The following is a 19826-nucleotide window of genomic DNA, read 5'->3' on the forward strand; positions in this document are numbered from 1 at the left end:
CAAGGCGTTCTTAGCATTTTGCGGCATGGGCATCAATTATCATGTGTTCATCGTTCAAGGTATCTTCGAGCAGCACATTCCTACATCTTAAACCCCCACTCCACGTCCTCAAATCCCGCTCGCCGCCTGATCTTAACATCGACGTCCCTACCAGGCTTGATGACGGCAAGACTCGACTTGAGAGCTTCAGTCGGAGGCATCTGATACCGCCCCGGAGTCCGCACCCCTTCAATTTCAAAGCCAGCCACGAACAGCGCAGCCAGTCCCAAAATCTCCGTCTGCGCAAAGTGCCTTCCGGGACAGACATTATTGCCTCCCCCAAAGCTGCGGAACGCAGCACTAACCACCTTTCCCTGCGCATCGCGGTACGGAGCCGCTGGATCCGGGATCTTGGTGGAAGTACTGTCAGCTTGCTGCTTTTCATTCTGCATGAACCGTCGTGCGTTGAATTCATGAGCGTCAGAACCCCAGAGCTCGCGCTGGTGGATGACGTTGCTGGCGATCTGCACCATGGCGTCTTTTTTGAGCAGGTAGCTCTCGCCGGCGCTGTTGGTGACGGTGACGTCTTCGGAGACTTGGCGGGTGATGTTGACGCCGCCGGCTATGCGGAGGGTTTCGCGGAGGGCGGACGTGAAGAGGTGGCAGGAAGTTCGTAGTTTGGTGGCGTTGAGGATGCGCTTTGTCTCGCCCGAGGTAGGTGTTGAGATACATGCATCTACTTCTTGTCGGATCTCGGCGAGTATATTGGGGTCCGAGAAGATGTACGAGATGAGCCAGAAAGCGGTTGGGACGGTGTTGGAGATGGCACCGAAGACCATGCTGACTTCACCGTAGGCGTGCATTCGCTTCGTAAAGCCGTACTTCTCCATGTTGAGGGCCACACGATTCTTAACCAGCTGGCTGACGCCCGGCTCATCGTAGCCTGAATTCTGCATGTACTCTTCCCATGCGTCAAAGATCCTCTTCCTCGCTAGATGGCCCTTGCGAACGAACAGCCATGGGAGAGGCGCCATCGAGAGTGGTAGCATGGCTGCTTCGAAGTCCCAGAACAACGGCTCGATGTCAGAGTGGAGCATGAACGGGTTCTTCGGTCCCCAGATGGCAGTTATCGAGGCGATGGAGAAGTGGTGCCGGATCCACCACCAGAGCTGGATATGCTGAGGGCCATTGCGTGCGAGTTTGTTGACGTCTGGCAGGACCTCGTTCAGTATGCTATGATTCAGATCGTCGAGATGTCGTCCAGGCGCAAGCACTGAGCCAAGCATATCGTGCATCTCGAGTAAGATGCCGTTCCTCGTGCCGTCCTCTCCATTCGAGTTATGTTCGATAAGTTTCATTGAAGGCTCGTCCATTAGGAAGATATTCTTCATCGCATTCAAGACTATGGTGTTGAACTGCAGCGATCGGTACGACTTGTGGATGGCTTGCGCCCACTCTGGCGAGGCAGCGATGTATATGCGACCTTTGCCAACAGTGAGCACATAGAGTGACTGGTGATACTGGCGCTCGAGATCCACGAGGTAGTCGCTCCCTTTCCGGATGAACTGGATCAAGTGGCCTACGATTGGAATGCTGCTAGAGAGTACAGGAGGTTCGCGTCCGTCCTTTGGCACGGAGAATAGCGGCTGCAGATACGACAGGAGTAGTGCTGCCACCGCCAGGGCGATGCAGTAGTAGAGGGCGTTGCCGCCCGGAGCGTGGCCTCCAGTACCTGTAAACGGTTCCATCTTTGTACGAGGAACGTGGTCAGTATCTCCTTGTGAGTCCGAAGTAATGAGATTGTGGACTATTCATATTCTCAAACGCAGAGCTGATTTCAGGCACTCTCCTTGTTCAGCCTTCGCTAAGCAGACCTCGCCGATTAAACATGAAGGGGAAGCGAATGCGATTACGTGCGCAATCGTTGCTCCGAGATGCAGCTCTATCGTCCGTAGCAAGGCTGTCGTGGTACATGATCGGGCATAGCATTCCCGATACCGAAGAAGCGTCGATGGAATGAAGTGCCGTCGAAGAAAGACTCGTGAAGCACGTGGCTGCCACCATTGGCTCCAGATGGCTCGAGCTTTTGTTCCTGCGTCGCTGTCGTCACCCTAGAAGACCTTTGAAGATCAACATGCAACCAATCTCTATTTAAGCTACATGTAATCTTTAATTCCGTCCGAGAGCCTACGATCACAGCAGGACCACAACCTGATCAGAACCGAGATGTTACATCCCATCGCTCTGGCCGCCACGCTGGCAACAGTGGCAACAGCACAATCCGACATCTCCCTTTCCCATCCCCTCCAGGCAGTCCTCTCCCACGCTCAATCCGGCCCATTGTACACCTATCCCACCGACCTCACGCAGGGAATCGTACCAAAGTCTTTCCACTCCCACAACGACTACTGGCGCCCCCTCCCCTTCTACTCCGCGCTCTCGGTAGGCGCCATTTCCATCGAAGCAGACGTCTGGCTCTACGGCGAAACCCTGCACGTCGGGCACGAGGAAGGCGCGTTAACCAACGAGCGGACGTTCGATGCGCTATACGTCCAGCCGATCTTGTCTGTACTGCAGAAGCAGAATCCGGACTCGGAGTTCCTGACGGAAGGCAAGACGAAGAATGGCGTCTACGACACTTCCGCAGGCCAGACGCTGTACCTCTACGTCGACGTCAAGACGGATGGGAGGAAGACGTTTCCGTACGTTATCAAAGCGCTGGAGCCGCTGCGATCAGCGGGCTACTTGACGACATTCAACGGCAAGACCGTGACACCAGGCGCCGTGACCGTGGTTGGGACCGGTAATACGCCACTCGACCAGATCCAAGGCGTGAACAACCGAGACTACTTCTACGATGCGCAGCTCACAGAGCTCACGACGACTTCGAAAGACATAACCAGCGATGTCAGCTTAACGGCGAACACGGACTTCGTGAGCGTGTTCGGCGAAGTGAAGAACCAGACGTTTACTGCGACGCAACAGGCGACGCTGGAGGAGCAGGTGGCGACGGCCCATGGAAAGGGGATGATGGTTCGGTACTGGGACACGCCAGGCTGGCCCGTCGGAACGCGAAATGCGGTGTGGCGGATATTGTGGGAGGCAGGAGTGGATTTGCTGAATGCGGATGATTTGGAGGGAGCCGCGAATTTCTGGGAAGGTACGGGTTGAGTGCTGAGCAGTAATGTATATGCTGTGTATAAGCTCTATGATTGCTCACGACTGCTTCTCAGCAAACCCCTGTTCTTCCAGCTCTGCGGCGTCTGCATCGGCAGCCGGCGGCGTGCTTTCGGCAAGTTTCTCGCTTCTGTCATCCAGCATCTGGAACGGCGCAGGGTTCTTCTTCGGCTCGCCAGGTCCTTCGGACTTGAATTGGTAGCCTCGTATCCGCGGACCTTGACCAGTCTTTTCTGGTAGACGGCTCTCGTACACCTTTGCGAAGCCCTCCACGTTCTGCTGAAAGCTACCATCCTCTAGGCTTTTCCGAATGCCAGCGAAGAAGAGATCAAGCGTGTGATGATTATGAATCTGCAACAGTACCCACGCCAGCATTTCTTTGGCACTCAATAAATGCTGAAGGTATGCCCTGTGATGGTTTGTGCATGCATAGCATTCGCATCCCTCAACGAGCGGTGCAAGTGAAGTTGCATGGTCCGTGGTCCACATGTCGATGCCGAGAGATACGGGAGGAGCTTCTGCCTTGGGAGCGGCGGTTGCAGGGAACGCGAAGCTCAACGCGATTCCGGCGTCTGTCGCTGCTGTAATGAAAGGCACAGTGAGAACGTCCAGACCGAGCGAGACGTGCTGCAGTACCTCGTGCGGTGTAGTTGGCTCGGTGAGCGCGAGCCGTGGTAGATGGCTAAGCCCATCTGGTAGATCTTCGAGCGCCGCGAGATTGTAGAACGCTAATCCATCGACATCCTTCGACCGATCCTGCAGCAAAGATTCGATGTAATAATGCTGATTCGCGCAGGACACGGGCAGGAGCGGCGCGAACAGCTCGGTACTAGGTCCAGTGGTATCCTCGTACCAGTCATTCCGTACATCCACATGTGCCTGCAACCACTCGATATTCCGATCCGTCGCCTTCTCGATCCGCTTCGACCCCAGTGCTCGTCCGTACGGAATGTCCCCCAGCCCCACAACGATATCAGGCTGTAGCTTCTCCGCCGCCTCAGCGTAGTCCTCCGCTGTCAGTGGTCGGAAGCCAACAGATGTGGATATCGAGACGCTGGTGTTTGTATTTGGGTTCGCTGCTGGCGCGATTATGGGCGGCGTCCTCCTGGCTCCTAGAACAAGTAGTGCCCGCTCGCGTAACGCGATGAAGCGTCGGAGTGGCGATGAGCCATCTGGCGATTTGAACTGGTAGAGCGGTGGAATCTTGTCTGGCGCTTTCTCTATGACTTCAAGCTGTCAATATCAATGTCAGCGTGGGATGGCTGAGGATGGGGAGTCCGACTTACAGTCTTCTAGGGGAACGTAGACGCCATTGATGCCGGTAGCCCGCGCGAACAGGTCCTGAGTGATGTGTGGTACCACGCCGCGAGAAGTTGTGGCGACATAGTGCGGTGTTTCCAGCGTGTCTCGCCCCAGTATGTGCAGTCGTCCTAAGCGTGGTTCAGTTGCGCGTCCAACAGATTTGATGATGGTGAACATCTCCTCTGGTAGTTGCGCGATCTTGTCCCTATGGACCGCATCTAGTGGTTGCACGGTCATCGCAATATCATGTCGCGTGTTTTGTCCTGCAGACACTCGACGCGCCCTTCATGAACAAATCTTGAAGTCGGCTGTTGATCGGCGATTCTCGGGCTCGTGTCGGCACTTGAACCATGGTTGCCGACGACTTCCTCTCGGGATGTAGGTCTCCTCCTATCGGTATGCCACTCACATTGATCCAATTTTTGACGCGGATGAGGAGGCCATATGACTGCAGCGCCATGGGTCCCAATAAGTATCCAGGCGAGCCGGGCGAGCCCCTCTTCCGTCGCTCCTTAACAGTCCCTCTGGGAAGTCTCCTCCCCCAGTGAGCACAGGTCTCTTCTCCTGACGGTTAGTGGTGAACCTTGGTTGGTGTCATGGGCAAGATCATGCGTACGCAGACCCCCGGTTTTTTTGCTTCTGTTTTGGCCTCCGCAAGGAGAGCACCTACTCCGTGGAAAGCAACGGCCAGCATGACGAGTTGAACCGCTCGAGCATAACACTCTGCTTGTCCTCGCCAGCAACCCCGCTCCTTCCTTCCCATGGCCTCCAAACAGAAGAACAGGTATGCGGATATACTTGTTCTCTCTCTCATCCATCCACCCAGCCAGCGCTGTTCAGCTCCCTCTCCAAGCTTCCCGTATCCTTCTCATCAACGTCCTTCAAGATGGCCATAGTCCTCCCTTTCGGCATCACAATTGCCATGGAAACTTGGGTCATCGGGACTAGCGCTTTCACATTTGCCGTCTCGCTCATCAGCGAGAAGATGGGAACAGCGTTCCAACCGAGCCCGCTCGACCAGCACTGGGGCAGCAAACGCTCAACCATCGCCAACCAGGCCACCATGTTTCAGATCAACGATAGTGAGCTACGTCTCTCGGATCTCCGCCGTTTGCATGGGCTTTGGATGAATATGACGGCGCCGGATGGTACGGCCGTGTTTACTTCGACGGGAGACGCGAAGCATGATGGCATTGAGGGGATGGTGGGCATGGCCACAGTAACTCACGTGAGTCTGACCTGAGGGGAGGCTATGCGGCCACGGTGCTAATGGATCATGTTGACCCAGGCGCCACCGAATCACGGAGTCCAGAGAGGCGGCCTGTCTTTCACCATCCCTGGACTCGACACCCCAGTCAACGGGACGTGGATATCCGTTCCTGAGAGCAGGGACCTCGTGAATGACGAGGAGGCCCAAGCGTTCAATGAGCTCTATGAGGGTATCCTCGCTAGGAGGCAGCGGGCGCACAAGACCCCAGACGCCTTCGACAGGTACATGCAGCTGCGCCACGACGCTCAGGAGTCGCGGGAGGGGTGAAAGCGCCGCTCGAAAAGGTTGTAGTAATCGAGAAATGAAAGAAGACGTGGTATACACAGAAATAGCACTCATAGCGTAAAACAGCTGCAATTTATCATGATTCCGGAAACTCCACATCTCGTCCCAAACTCTTCGCCACCCAATATCCCAGCGCTTCCCTCACAATATTATTGCTCGACCACTCCCGACTCGGATGCACGCGATTCGCAAAATGCAAGAAGAACGTATTACTCGGCCGATCAATCACCAACGTCGTCCCCGTGTATCCTGTATGACTCGCCGTCCTCTTCCCAGCCATCGGTCCAGCAGTATAGTACTGATTCAACTCAAAACCTAGGCCATGACTGTCGTCTTGGAAGCGTTTGTTGTAGTTATGGAAGATCATGTCTACGGCTTCTTGGCTGAGGTATCTGCGGCCATCGTATGTGCCGTTGTTGAGAATCATCTGGCAGAAGATGGCTGTGTCGCTGACTGTGGAGAAGAGTCCTGCGTGGCCTGAGACGCAGTTGAGGGAATAGGCATTCTCGTCGTGGACGGTACCGCGGACTGGCTGGGGGCGCTGGGGTTCTTTAGGACCGAGGACGGCGATCTGGTATTCTTGGGTCGCCATGCGGTTGTACGACTGCTTTGGGAACTCCGGAGGGTAGAGGTTCCCGCGGTTGAAGAAGGTGCTCTTCATGCCCAGCGGCTCGGTGTAGGCCGCTACGAGCTCGTCCAGCTTCTTCCCGGTAATCTTCTCGAGCACAAGGAAGAGTGTCATGAAGTTCAAATCGGAGTACAGGAATTTCGAGCCCGGCGGGTTGAGAATCTTCTGGGTAAGTATTGCATTAACGCGTTGCTGATACGTCTTGTAGACAGGATAGTACAGTGGAGGCTCCGGATCCGCATCAAAGCCGCTCGTGTGAGTGAGCAGCATCAGGATAGTAATGTTCTCTTTCGCATGGACGGCGAACCTTGGAAGGTAGCTTGCTACAGTAGCATAAAGGTCCAGTGTGCCGGCATCGATCTGCTGAAGGGCTGCAACGGTCGTGAAGAGCTTGGTCAAGCTGGCCATGTCGTAGATCGTATCGATCGTAGCGTCTTCCTGCTGGCCTGGAGGCAGTAGGGTTCCGTTGACGTCGGCATAGAGGTTACGTTTGCCATCTGCCCATTCGGCCACGATTGTTGAGCAATGCCCAACGATGTTGGCTGAGCCTGGCTCGACCTGTATGAATAGGTTAGCCAGTGTCTCCAATAGGCGTACCGCTCACAATGCCTGGTGAACTCACTGGATGTATCTCGTTGTAGCTGGCGTCCGAGTAGTTTGCAGGCTTGGTGTATGCTGTTATGTTGGCTACAGCTTGATGCAATGGTTTGGCCAGCAATCCAACCGATGCCGGACTGCCATGAACGAGTTTGCATTGAGGCGTACAACTGCCATAGCTTGAGCCAACTAAAGTCAGTACTGCAAGGCAAAGAGAGACAATTTGGAGAGGTAGGAACATCGCGCGGTGAGTTGGTACGCAATGCGGTTAACCAGGTGCCATTGAGTGTCTGCCAGATATGCTGTGACGACAGAAAGGCTGCGAGCAGTCGTTGGCTGGCTGTATCGTTGTCACAAGACAGTCCCAGCCACAGAAAGCCATAAATGCTTCTCCAAAGCAGCTCGTTGCATGAAGAAGGTGAAGGCCTCAATGATCGACAGTCGAATGCGACATTGATGACAGGTGAGGTTCCATTCGACTTCGGCCAACGTCGGCCGACTGCAGCTCGCCTTGCACAAACTCGGAACAGCGGTATCTCATCGTGCGTAGTAGCTTCGCGGAACTGGCTTTGATGTGAATGGACGAGGCATGATCATCTATCGAACCCAAACGTGCGTCAACGACGAAGCACTCTCAAGCCTCCACAGCCTTCCCTTGCGCATCAGACATGCCAGCAGTAACCTCATTCTCCGGCCTCGTCGTTTCTGATACCGTCAACACCGTAGGCAACACCACAATCAACGCTCCAATGCACAATCCCCAATCCATCGCCAATTGCGTCATAGCAGGCTTGCCCAGTGCCGTAATCCTCCAAGCCATAGCCGCACCTGCCGCTTGGAAAGTCTTGTACGAAGCCACCAGAATAGCTGCACGCTCCGAAGAGTTCGACTCCGTCCCAATGAGCCAGTAGCTGAAGCCCTGCCAGAAAGCATCGTATGCTCCGTAGAAGATGTACAGGAAGATCGGTCCGACTGAAAGAGAGCCGTTGGTGTAGTCGAGATCTTGTTCGTGCCCAGCTGCGATCCTTCGATCCAGCCATATCTGGAAAGCGTAGCCTCCTCCCCAGATTGCCATGCCGGTGACGAGGAGGAACGCCTAGCCAAGTTTGGCACGATTTGGCCGGGATAGCATGGGAAGATCGAGCAGAAAGCCAATGATCAGGCCTCCGAACATCTGCGCCATCCAGTAGAATGCACCATTCAAGGAGCGGGAGCGGATGTTGAAAGTCTCGCCGTTGACGTAGTTTTGCTGGTAGCTGTAGAAGACGTTGGCGCAGAAGAAGAGGGGGAGCATGCAGAGGACTCTCCACCTTGAAAGTAAGGCTGTCAGCGAGCGGGTTGAGTTGGCGGGTCCTACGTTACCACTTACTTCGCCATAGTCTTGAAAGCAGCAACGAAAACGTCCTTGAACCCTCGCTTCTCACGCTCTTCCGCCTCCAGCAATTGAGCGAGCCTTATCCGCTTCGGCGAGCAGATGAGTACACCCAAAGCCCAACCGAACAGCATAATGATCATCAGCGCAATGTAAGTACTATCGCTGACGGTGCCCGAATCCGAGTGATAGTTTAGGCCAAAGGACGCAAGACTCCCAACACCACCGCCCAAGTTGAAGATGACCCAAAAGGTCGCTATGGCTCGGCCCTTCTGTGCCTCCGTAACGTAGGTCGTCATGATGGCACCTTGGACGACCCAGAGCATGGAAGCTCCGATTCCCAAGATTGCAGCTGATCCGATGACGAACGAGCCGTTGGAAGTATGATTGAAGTTGAGCAGAGAGCCAGAGTAAAGTGCATAGGTCCAGCCGCCAAGCAGGAAGGTGAACTTGGGTCCGATCAGGTTGAACAGTGGACCAGCGAAGAACAGGGCGGTTACTGCTGTGCATGAGAGCAGGGCGACATTGCCGTTGGCTGCTACGGTTGGGTCGACTTGGCCGGAGCCTCCCAGGCCACTGAGGGCGTTGTACATCTGTGATGGTGCTTGATTAGTCAATGGCTGGTTTTCGTACAAGCTGGAGACCTACCCCGGGACAGCAGAAACAGATGACACTGATGAGGATGATTTGCATCCATGGGTCTGTCAGGTCTGTCAACTGATGCTGATGTTGCTGGACTTGCGGACACTCACTGGCATAAAGAGCCATTAAGCGGTTCTGAGGTTGAACAAATCCGCTTTCAAGCTCCGTCTCGGAGGTGTCATGTTGCTCGTTGTCGACCGCATCGCTGCGTTCCTTGGACATCTTACTTCGTGGTTAGGAGACAGAATGGTGATTGTTCGATACACCAATGTTAGAGGTCTTGTCGTGTACGATCGTCGAAAGCACATGCTCACGTGGAGAGCCGACGATCCGACCGCTCACATGGCTCCCATGTAACGTAGCCATCCGCGCGGATAAGCTGGTGAGGTGTCAAACGAGAGATTTTGTCCCGTTCTTTCGGCCAACGTTGCATTGTGCTAGGAGGTAGAGCTGGAGAAGCGAACAGCTAAACCATTCGCACGACAACCCCACCGCCGATCGCTGCACATTAAGCATTAGAGCTCACGAGATAAGATATCGCGCGGCATGTTTGATCCGACCTGAGGCTTGTGTGGACATGTGGAGAGCGGTCTGCTTGTAGCAGAGTATCGCTGGGGTCGGTAGCCGTGTGGTAGTGTGGTACTCATCGCAACAGCCGCCTCGACAACCAAAGCCAAATGGCTGCCAACGCCGACATCACGACGCTGCAAACCGAAGGCAGAAACCCCAATAGCGTCAGCATCGACAAAGCCTCAACCCAGGACTTGTGCCGGATCATCAACAATGAAGACGCGACCATCCCAGGCGCGGTGCAGACCTGCATACCCACAATCGCTGCAGCAATCGACGCTCTGACACCTCGAGTGCGAGCAGGTGGCAGAGTTCTCTACGTCGGAGCAGGTACGAGTGGCCGCCTAGGAGTCCTAGATGCTTCAGAGATCCCGCCGACGTTCTCTGCTCTTCCGTCGCAATTCGTGGCCCTTATAGCTGGCGGAGACGTTGCATTGCGGTCCGCCCAAGAGGGGGCCGAGGACTCGGTCGAAGGGGCTGTCAAGGATCTGGAAGCACTCGAGATCAACGGAGAGCTTGACTCGTTGATCGGCATCGCTGCGTCAGGCCGGACGCCATATGTGCTCAGTAGTCTTGCGTTTGCGAAGGCGAAAGGATGCGTTACCGTGGGCATTGCATGTTCTGCGCCTTCCCCAATGAGCGAGTGCGGCCATGTCGATTTCATGGTCGATGCTGTGACGGGGCCAGAGGTGGTGGCTGGGAGTACTCGGATGAAGGCTGGTACGGCGACGAAACTTATCTTGAACATGATCAGCACGGGTGTGATGATTCGGACGGGCAAGACGTTTGGTAATATTGTAGGCTGCGCCATTCTCTGTCAGGTGCAGAACATCGCTGACCGGTTCGCAGATGATTGATGTGAAATCGACCAATGTCAAACTTCAGATGCGAGCACGGCGTATCTTGCGGCATATTTGTGGTGATCGTTGCCTAGCTTTTGACGGCGAGATCGACCAGATTCTTGAAGAGGCTGATAGAAGTGTCAAGCTGGCGGCTGCCAAGTTGATGCTGGATGTCAGCATCAACGAAGCTAGACAGCGGCTTGAAAATGCAAATGGAGTCCTTGCAGACTTGCTCATCGATGCTGAGAGCGGCCTCAATAATGCTGTCACGCCGGAAGAGCGTGAGCCGTACGTCCTGTGCGTTGACGGAGGAGGCAGCAAAGGTCGTGCGGTAGTGGCCAATAGACACGGGCAACTCGGGCGTGGAGAAGCAGGACCATGCAACCCGAACGACCTGGGTATCGAAGGGGCTGTCGCTGCAATAGCTCTCGCCATTGAAAATGCGATAAGCTCACATCCGGAGGCAAAAGGTAGCCGTGTATCAGATGTGCACTTCGTAGAGTCAGCAATCTGCATAGCGGGCATTGACCGAGAGCCGCTGCAAAGCCGTATGCGGATGGAGATGGTAAGACTTCTGGGAGAAACTTCAGGAGCAAACATGTACACGATGAACGACCTTGAGCTACTTGCTTCAATTGCTGGTCGAGAACATGCTGCCACAGAAGTCGTTGTCCTCGTTGCCGGAACTGGTTCAGTAGCGATGCGTTATCGCCTCGCGGACGGACGGTGCGTCAGAATTGCAAGGGCGGGCGGCTGGGGAGCGCTGCTTGGGGACGAGGGTTCTGGCTTCGATGTCGGTCGTAAGGCTATCCGGCTGGCTCTTCAAGAGCAAGATGTCGTCGAGAGTACCCACGGGCCCAAGAACGGTGCTGTCAAAGACCCGTTACACGAGCTGCTGACGAGCCACTTCCGATCGAAAGGCGCTTCCCAAGACCAGCATAATCTGCTAGATAGAGTATTGGTGGAACCATCGGGCTCGGCAGCTTCTCCATCGGACACCAAACGAAGAGTCGCCGCTTGTGCGCAGCTCGTACTGGATTCTATCGACAGCAGCCCGCAAGCTCGAATGATCGTAGACTCAGCTGCTGCGGACCTGGGAAATCTGGCGAGGGCAAGCTGTTCCAGGTCTGACGGCGCCAAAGAAGATAGGGTGCTCGTGCTTGCTGGAGGGTTGATGCATTCGACTCATTTTCGGAAAGAACTCGTATCCAGGCTGGTTGCCGACGGAATAGCTTCGCCAGGACGTATAGCTGTCATGACTGACCTTGCGACAAGCGGCGCCTTGCACATGGTACAGGAAAGATGGAGATGAGACTTCAAGCATAAATGGCACGTGGTTGTTGAGCTGCTCAAGTCAGCACCATGGCCTCATCCCAGTCGCTGTCCTCAATGATCGGCTCAGAGTAGGGCGCAGCATCAACCATCTGCACTCGAGGAGCCTTGAATATCGCAACCGGGCTTGGGCCGCTTCGAATGGTGGGCTTTGATCTTTCGTCCTCGCTGTCATCCGATAGGACGTGCCATGCGTCATCCAGATCTTCGTCATCGCCCGACATCTCATCCTCGGCAACCGCCGGCTCATCAGCCACTGCCCCTTTCTTGGTCGTACGCGGCTTCCGAACCTTCAACACCTTCTGGACTTCCTTCTCGCCACGTATTCGTAGGCTGAGCTCTTTGACAAGGTCGATCCACTGCAGCTGCGAGCCACAGCCAGGACATGACCCGCTGAGTGGCACGATGGCGTCAGGGTCGTCCTTGGTGAATGCGGTGGCGAAGCACTCTAGATGGCCAACGGCATTGCAGCCATCGGTGGGACAAAAAAGGGCACCCCTGACGCTGCTTGAGATCGTTTGCTTGCAGAAAGAGCATGCGCAAGTCGAAGAGGCGCTTAGCGTAGCCTTCGTCTTCTCCAAATAGGGCTTCATCCCGCTGTATCCAACGTCAATTGCATGGATACCAGACGCTTCTTCCGCGGGATTGGCTTGACCGGACTTCTTGCTAGCTAAAGGATCGAGAATGATCTTCATCCTAGAAGGCAGTGCCTCGACACTATCCTGAGCGACCCACTTCTGCCAGACGCGGAAAACATCCTCGGCATAGAACGTCACTTTGAGCGGCCATCTCGCGAAGCTACTGGACCCGAGCAGGAGATGCAGGTTTGCCAGTCGATCTGTGAGCGATAGACGCGGCCGTGCTGGACGTTTGCGTGGGCGGCCAGTCTTTGGTGATATGCGAACCGTAGTCCGCGCGTTTGTTAGTCGCGAATCGGGGGCGACGTGGCGGGTCATGTGGGTGTTTTGCCACGCCCATCTGATGGCCTATCAGCATTGTACAATGAACGGGACCATTCTCAAGTGTGAATGAAGATGCAAGGCTTGAAAACATACTCAAACTGCAACGCCGCAATCTTGCTAGGGAAGCCAGTAACCAGGCATGTCATCTCCCATGGCCGCAATGAGTCTCTCGAAGTTCTGACCGCGCCCCCCTTGGTCTTGCCATTGTGCTGGTTCAACCTTCGCACGGGGTTTGGTGTGCTTCCAACGTAGAGGCTTGCGTGCCGGATGGTTGACCGTAGCAAGTAGCACGCGTAGAACGCTGGTATTGGCGGTAATGCTTTGGCCATGTTCACATCATCTCACCAACATGATCACCCGGATGTCGTCTTCAAGCAGGAACGCGTCGGGAGGAGCAGAATCAGTGTTACTGCAGCACGTAGTTGTCCGCCCATGAAAGTTTGCTTCTTCAATGTGTTCTGTCGCATTCCAAGTGTACCATCCAGTACGTGAGGCGCTCAAGCTTGTAACGGAGGTCATGTCGTCTCCCGTGTTTGGAGAAGGTGTGGTCGCGGCCCAGTCTGACTTCACGTCGATCCCGTCACGCCTGATTGGTCGAAAAGTGCCAAGCGAGCCTTCTGGGCTTGCCGAAAGTCGTTCCTCTTCGAAGTGCACTTCCGCTCCACCCTCTTCCTCCACCACGCTACACCACACCACACCACCGCCTGTGTGCCTCCACCGCCGATTCTACATTCACGGCTCATGATGCTCCTCGGCGAGCTTTCATGAGCCACTTTGCGACCATACTGCGGACCGCCAGCTAATACACTACGCGGCAATCAGACGACTGAGTCGTGCCCGGCTCATGCCGCACGTCGCCCGCATATCAGCCTGTCTTCGATCCGCATAACGCCCCTACACCTACACACGACTCCACACACCACATTCTCTCCGGGGCTCTGCGCCCACCGCCAGCAATTATGGCGGCTCCCATGGTGGCCGCGCCGCTCGCTCCTCCACGCCCGCCATCGCAAGCGTCACCTACGGCAGGTCCCTCCGAAACTACGCCTAAGCCATCAGCGAGGCCAGGTCCGCAGACCGCGCCCGGAACGCTCAACGGGCCACCATCAGGCAACAACCATGCCATTCCACTGTCCGCCCGACGAGCAGAGCCACTCGATCTGAAGACTGTCGAGCGGCGAGGTCAGCCGAACATGGCGCCCGAGATAACGCAGCGCCCAAGACCGTTCGGTATCCCCGAGGCGCCGACATTCAGACCAACCGAAGAAGAGTTTCGCGATCCGATGGAGTACATTCGCAAGATTGCTCCAGAGGGCAGTAAATATGGGATTGCGAAGATCATTCCACCGGACAGCTGGAACCCACCCTTTGCGATTAACACTGAGGTAAGATCTCAAAATGTCGCTCGCATGTGTTGCGTGGTATTTGCTAACAAGTCACTCTTCAGCGCTTCCACTTCCGAACCCGACGTCAAGAGCTGAGTTCAGTCGAAGGTGGAAACCGTGTCAACAACGACTACCTCGACCAGCTTGCCAAATTTCACAAGCAGAACGGACAGAATCTGAATCGCTTTCCTAGTGTGGACAAGCGACCGCTCGATCTATACCGCTTGAAAAAAACGGTTGAGCGCAAGGGCGGATTCGAGGCTGTTTGCAAGGGCAAGAGATGGGCCGAAGTAGGGAGAGATCTGGGTTACAGTGGCAAGATTATGTCTTCACTGTCAACGTCGCTCAAGAATTCGTATCAGAAATGGCTTCTACCGTACGAAGAATACTTGAGGGTTGCTAGACCGGGTGTTCACCAACAACTCGAGATGATCAACGGCGGTCCCTACACACCGTCGCCCGGCCCTTCACCCGCCAAGAAGATTTACTCGGACACGCCACCTGGAATGAACCAAGACACACCAACGATGAAGGCGACAGCTGCACTAAACTCATCTATCAATGGCTCTCACTCTCAGCCACCACCTCCGCTGTCCAACGAATCATCACGAGGCCCCCCGGCACCGGCACCTCCCATTACTGGTGGATTCACTCCTGTCAATGCTGGAGGCTTCACAGCCGTCAATTCTATGACTCCATCGAATTCATTCACGTCTGTCAACGGATATCACTCGAGTAATGCTACGCCCCAGCGGCCTACCGAGACGCCACCGACCAGTAACGGACCTTCGCATCTCGCGCCATATCAGAATGGCTTGTCATCACTCAAGCGACAGCACAGCGACAGTATTCTATCACCCGAGGACATCGACGCTATCAATCGACGGTCAAAGCGCCTGCGAAAGGATGTGCCAATCGTAGCAGGCAGCAACATGCATCATTCCCGGATGGCGGCCGCTCGTTTCCAGCCCAAGCAGGATCGCGGAAGCTACAGGCTTGGCGAAATGTGCGAGAACTGCGGCAAGTCGGAGGATGCGCCCAGGCTGGTCAACTGCCAGAGCTGTGATGCTGCCTACCACATGTATTGCCTGGAGCCCCCTCTCAAGCAACCACCGGACTACGAATGGCATTGTCCGAGATGCCTTGTCGGTACGAACGAGTATGGCTTCGAGGAAGGAGACGTTTACTCACTGTCGGGATTCCAACGGAGGGCGCAAGAGTTCCGGACATACCACTTCAACAGTCTGCCTCAGCAATACAGTCCCTTCAACGACTTCAAACGTGAGCTGACTGAGTATGACGTTGAGCGTGAATTCTGGAGGCTGGTGGAGAACATGAACGACTCTACAGAAGTTGAGTATGGCGCCGACGTACATTCCACTACACACGGCAGTGGCTTTCCCACAATCGAAAAGCAACCACGAGATCCATACTCCACGGATCCTTGGAACCTCAACATCCTGCCTCTGGATAAGGAATCCATGTTCCGGCACATCAAGTCCGACATTTCGGGCATGACGGTGCCGTGGCTGTACGTTGGAATGGTATTTTCGACGTTCTGCTGGCACAATGAAGACCACTTCGCCTACTCTGCCAACTATCAGCATTTCGGTCAGACAAAGACGTGGTATGGCATCCCCGCTGAAGATACCGAGAAGTTTGAGCACGCCATGCGACAGGAGATTCCAGAGCTCTTCGAGACCCAGCCGGACCTTCTGTTCCAGCTTGTGACACTTGCGAAGCCCGACAAGCTCCGAGCCGCCGGAGTCAGGGTGTTCGCCCTCGATCAACGCGCTGGCCAATTCGTCATTACGTTCCCGCAAGCGTACCATGCCGGCTTCAACCATGGCTTCAACTTCAACGAGGCTGTCAACTTTGCACCGCAAGACTGGGAGCCTTTTGGTGAAGCTGGCGCAAAGCGAATGAGAGACTACAGGAAGCAGCCATGCTTTTCTCACGATGAGCTGCTCCTCTCCGCGGCATCTCGGGACCACACCATTCGGACTGCGAAATGGCTTGCGCCAGCTATGGAGCGCATGCGAGATGCTGAGCTTGCTGCACGGAGCCACTTCATTTCAGGACCGGATGCAGACTCTCCGAACGCTCCAGACGAGGTGTACCTTGGCCCTCGGTACGAGTCGAAGCCTGAGATCATTGATACCGAGACAGAAGAGGATGAGGTGAACTGCATGTTCTGCAAGTGTTATTGCTATCTGTCTCGATTCAAGTGCCTGAAGTCTGGGAAATACCTATGTCCGCGGCACGCCGGCAGCTTTGAGTGCTGTGATGGTCTGGAGCATGAACGCTACACTGGTCGAGATGGCACCCACACGATGTTTTACCGGATGACAGACGAGGCTCTGAAGAAGACGGTGAGCAAAGTCGTGGACAAGGCGAACATACCGGAGACCTGGGCAGCTAAAGTTGACAGCGAGCTGGACGATAACCCGCGACCGTCGCTGAAGCATCTTCGCACACTGCTGACCGAAGGAGAGAAAATTCAGTACGAGCTGCCGCAATTACCGGATCTGCGTCGCTTCGTGGAGAGGTGCAATGAGTGGGTCGAGGAGGCCACTAACTACATCACCCGCAAGCAGCAGAACCGGCGGAAGAACGAGAAAGCTTGGCGCAAGAACACCGCGAAACAGCAGGAGATGGAGGAGCGGGACAAGGAACTCCGCAACGTCGACAACATCCACCGGCTGCTTGCCTCTGCCGACGAGATCTCGTTTGACTGCGCTGAGATTAACACCCTCCGTGATCGTGCCGAGAACATCAAGGAGTTCCGCCGTGAAGCCAATTTGGCTTTGAGCGACCTCTCCAGCAAGACCACCACGGAGTTCAAAGAACTGGTGGAACGCGGACGCGACTTCCATGTCGACATTCCGGAGATCGAGCACCTGGAGGCCGTCGTGAGGAGACTTCAGTGGAACGAGACAGTACAAGACATGAAGCCGAACCTTACTTCGAAGCGGCAGGAGCACACTCTTGACGAGATCGAGAAGTTCATCGCGCTTGGCAAGGAAGTAGGTGTGCCGGACACCAACGAGGACCTGAAATACTTCGACGAACACAGAGCCCAGGGAGAGCTGTGGGAAGAGAAGGCAAAACAAGTGATGGCAGCCGACCAGGTACACTATCAGCAGCTTGACTCGCTTTCAGCGCAAGCCTTCTCTCTTGCTGTACGTGCGGAGACGCGGGCTGCTGTCGACGCCATCTTGAAGAAGCAGCGTGAAGTTCAGGAGAAGATTATGTCTCTGGTCGAACGGAGCAAAGAAGCCGATTTCCGCCAGCGGCCCAATTACAAGGAAGTCAAGGACGTTATGGACGCCATTGAAGAACTTCAGAGCAAGCCAAGCGGCACGATTGACCTGGAAAAGGAGCAACGCCGGCATGAAGACTGGATGCGCCGCGGAAAAAAGCTCTTCGGCAAAGCCAACGCCCCACTTCATATCCTGCTACAACACATGAAGCTGGTTCGCGAGCGCAATGAAGCCTGCTTCGAAATCTCGGACAAGCCTAGGGCGCCTGCCGAGCCATCGTCGCGTCAGGTCACCCCGGTGGACGGCATGCCGATCTCAGACGGAAGCAACTCTAGCAGAGATGTATTCTGCATCTGTCGCAAGCCGGAAGCTGGAATGATGATTGAGTGTGAGGTCTGTCATGAGTGGTATCACGGCAAGTGTCTCAAGATTGCGCGAGGAAAGGTGAAGGAGGATGATAAGTACACCTGCCCGATCTGCGACTGGCGCATGAAGATTCCGCGTGATGCTGTTCGTCCCAAGCTTGAGGACTTGCAAGCTTGGGCTGATGATCTGGAGACCCTACCGTTTCAACCAGATGAAGAGGAGACGCTCGTGGAGATTTGCGATCATGCGCAGAACTACAGGGCGTACATCAAGCCGATCATCCATTCAGATGTGCCGACTTCGCCGGAAGAGGTGCCAACGATGCGCTTCCACCTGCGCAAGATCGAGGGCGCCGATATCTTGTTGGCCGAAGAGACGAACTTCCTCAAGAGCGAGCTGCACAAGTGGGCTCCTGTGGCGCCGGAGCCACCGCCTCTCAAGGACCATTCGCAATCGACCCGTAAACCACGACCGACCAAGGAACAGAAGCTCATGGCGTCTCTCGGCATCACCAAGAGGGAAGACCTGCCACCGCAGTACAAGATCAAGCCTGGAATCGCCAAGAGGAAGGCATCGGAGGCGGTCACCAAGGGACAGGTGCCACTTCAGCCTGCCGCCAACTCGGCGTCACCCATCGAAACACCAGCTCCGCCCGCGCTGCCTGAGCAGGAATCTGGCACTCCCGTCCCTCCTGTGCCTGCGAGTCAGAAACGCTTCCTCACGCCACTTGCGATCCATGTGCTGGATAGCTTGTGTGAAGCGCCAGTTGTCTCGAAGCTGCTCACGGCGGAGCCTCACATGAACCGTGACAAGCTTACGAAAGTGAAGATTCTCCTCGAGACCGACCGCAGCGTTTGGGACGATCTACCTCTAATCACGAAGAAGATGAAGGAGATGCCGACGCCCAGTGCCCACACACCAGGCGCCTACGGTTACGACTCGAACGTCCCGCGCCCGTCGAGCAGCTCTGCTCACAGGGACTCACCACTGTTCCAGACGACGAACGACCCGTACCCGGCCGCCTCGGAAGCGCCTCGTCTGGCGTCTCCAGCACGATTTGGCTCGCCGCCTGCTTTTCAGCCACATAACTCGCCGCACCATTCCTTCGACGGCAACATGTTTGAGAATCCATCCGCCTCCATTTTCGACAGCCCGGCGCATGACATGAAGCCCGCCGTCACTTCTCCAGGCGACTTTGGTGGCCCGAGCCGCATGTTCGACAGCCCGAAGGTGTCTGCATTCGCCAACGTGGGTTTGAACAGTCCTGGGTACGGGGGCAGCCAGCAGTCTGTCGGTAACATCGACAACGTGTTTGCGGACCTTGTACACGACCACGATGCGCTTGGTGGTTTTGATGGAGTGCAAGACACGAAGGAGCAGCAGGATCCCGGGCTTGACGTGCAGATGGGCAGTTCTTCGATGCCTACCTCGAGCGGTGCGCAGGATGTCGCTATGCCGGATGCAAGCCAACCGGTGCCACACCCTCTGCAACAGCTCGCGGAGCAGAGCCTCGGTATGGGTGCGTTCATGGACGAGAAGGACTCGTGAAAGCCTTCACCAAGTGTACGGAAGAAGAGATGGGTGGTTGTACGTGGGGTTTCACAGCGTGGGGTTGCTTTATGGGTCTGGCTTTGTCACGGCCAGTTTTGCTTTCGATGTCGATGCTTTACTTGCTACTTGCGAACCCCTGAGGGCGAACTGCTAGATTAATGATGTGCTGACTACGTGTTCGATGGCTGAGGAAGGTGTACTGTTATGGCATGGGGTTGTAAGGACTCTTGGAAGTTTTAGCTTGAGGTGCGAAGAGGTCGAATGACAGCTTGCTTATACCTCTACCATCTTGTCCTCCTTCCT

At 55.4% G+C, this 19826-nt stretch overlaps 10 protein-coding genes across 10 annotated transcripts; 4 read left to right on the forward strand and 6 right to left on the reverse strand.

Annotated features, from left to right (window-relative positions):
- Positions 1-80: 80 nt before the first annotated feature.
- Positions 81-1727, reverse strand: LTR77_009706 (uncharacterized protein; the record flags this gene model as incomplete). Its single annotated transcript, XM_064806932.1, has 1 exon — positions 81-1727. One exon carries the CDS (start codon positions 1725-1727, stop codon positions 81-83), a length of 1647 nt encoding a protein of 548 aa, XP_064654748.1.
- A 478-nt stretch (positions 1728-2205) lies between these two features.
- Positions 2206-3150, forward strand: LTR77_009707 (uncharacterized protein; the record flags this gene model as incomplete). The annotated part of the gene is made up of 1 exon (XM_064806933.1): positions 2206-3150. One exon carries the CDS (start codon positions 2206-2208, stop codon positions 3148-3150), a length of 945 nt encoding a protein of 314 aa, XP_064654749.1.
- Positions 3151-3195: 45 nt separating this feature from the next.
- LTR77_009708 (uncharacterized protein) lies at positions 3196-4695 on the reverse strand (the record flags this gene model as incomplete). Its single annotated transcript, XM_064806934.1, has 2 exons — positions 3196-4382; positions 4443-4695. 2 exons carry the CDS (start codon positions 4693-4695, stop codon positions 3196-3198), a joined length of 1440 nt encoding a protein of 479 aa, XP_064654750.1.
- A 649-nt stretch (positions 4696-5344) lies between these two features.
- Positions 5345-5995, forward strand: LTR77_009709 (uncharacterized protein; the record flags this gene model as incomplete). Its single annotated transcript, XM_064806935.1, has 2 exons — positions 5345-5686; positions 5747-5995. 2 exons carry the CDS (start codon positions 5345-5347, stop codon positions 5993-5995), a joined length of 591 nt encoding a protein of 196 aa, XP_064654751.1.
- Positions 5996-6089: 94 nt separating this feature from the next.
- Positions 6090-7479, reverse strand: LTR77_009710 (uncharacterized protein; the record flags this gene model as incomplete). Its single annotated transcript, XM_064806936.1, has 2 exons — positions 6090-7199; positions 7264-7479. The coding sequence occupies 2 exons, from the start codon at positions 7477-7479 to the stop codon at positions 6090-6092; spliced, it is 1326 nt and encodes a 441-aa protein (XP_064654752.1).
- Positions 7480-7872: 393 nt separating this feature from the next.
- On the reverse strand, positions 7873-8313 carry LTR77_009711 (uncharacterized protein; the record flags this gene model as incomplete). The annotated part of the gene is made up of 1 exon (XM_064806937.1): positions 7873-8313. The coding sequence occupies one exon, from the start codon at positions 8311-8313 to the stop codon at positions 7873-7875; it is 441 nt and encodes a 146-aa protein (XP_064654753.1).
- A 21-nt stretch (positions 8314-8334) lies between these two features.
- On the reverse strand, positions 8335-9474 carry LTR77_009712 (uncharacterized protein; the record flags this gene model as incomplete). Its single annotated transcript, XM_064806938.1, has 3 exons — positions 8335-8548; positions 8608-9203; positions 9259-9474. The coding sequence occupies 3 exons, from the start codon at positions 9472-9474 to the stop codon at positions 8335-8337; spliced, it is 1026 nt and encodes a 341-aa protein (XP_064654754.1).
- Positions 9475-9929: 455 nt separating this feature from the next.
- Positions 9930-11976, forward strand: LTR77_009713 (uncharacterized protein; the record flags this gene model as incomplete). Its single annotated transcript, XM_064806939.1, has 2 exons — positions 9930-10619; positions 10672-11976. The coding sequence occupies 2 exons, from the start codon at positions 9930-9932 to the stop codon at positions 11974-11976; spliced, it is 1995 nt and encodes a 664-aa protein (XP_064654755.1).
- A 37-nt stretch (positions 11977-12013) lies between these two features.
- On the reverse strand, positions 12014-13287 carry SLX1 (Slx4p interacting protein; the record flags this gene model as incomplete). Its single annotated transcript, XM_064806940.1, has 2 exons — positions 12014-12974; positions 13052-13287. 2 exons carry the CDS (start codon positions 13285-13287, stop codon positions 12014-12016), a joined length of 1197 nt encoding a protein of 398 aa, XP_064654756.1.
- A 630-nt stretch (positions 13288-13917) lies between these two features.
- Positions 13918-19520, forward strand: LTR77_009715 (uncharacterized protein; the record flags this gene model as incomplete). The annotated part of the gene is made up of 2 exons (XM_064806941.1): positions 13918-14343; positions 14406-19520. The coding sequence occupies 2 exons, from the start codon at positions 13918-13920 to the stop codon at positions 19518-19520; spliced, it is 5541 nt and encodes a 1846-aa protein (XP_064654757.1).
- Between the last annotated feature and the right edge of the window lie 306 nt (positions 19521-19826).

Source organism: Saxophila tyrrhenica (assembly GCF_035928015.1).
Source record: "Saxophila tyrrhenica strain CCFEE 5935 chromosome Unknown scaffold_19, whole genome shotgun sequence".
In the NCBI taxonomy this organism is placed as follows: Eukaryota; Fungi; Ascomycota; class Dothideomycetes; order Mycosphaerellales; family Extremaceae; genus Saxophila; species Saxophila tyrrhenica.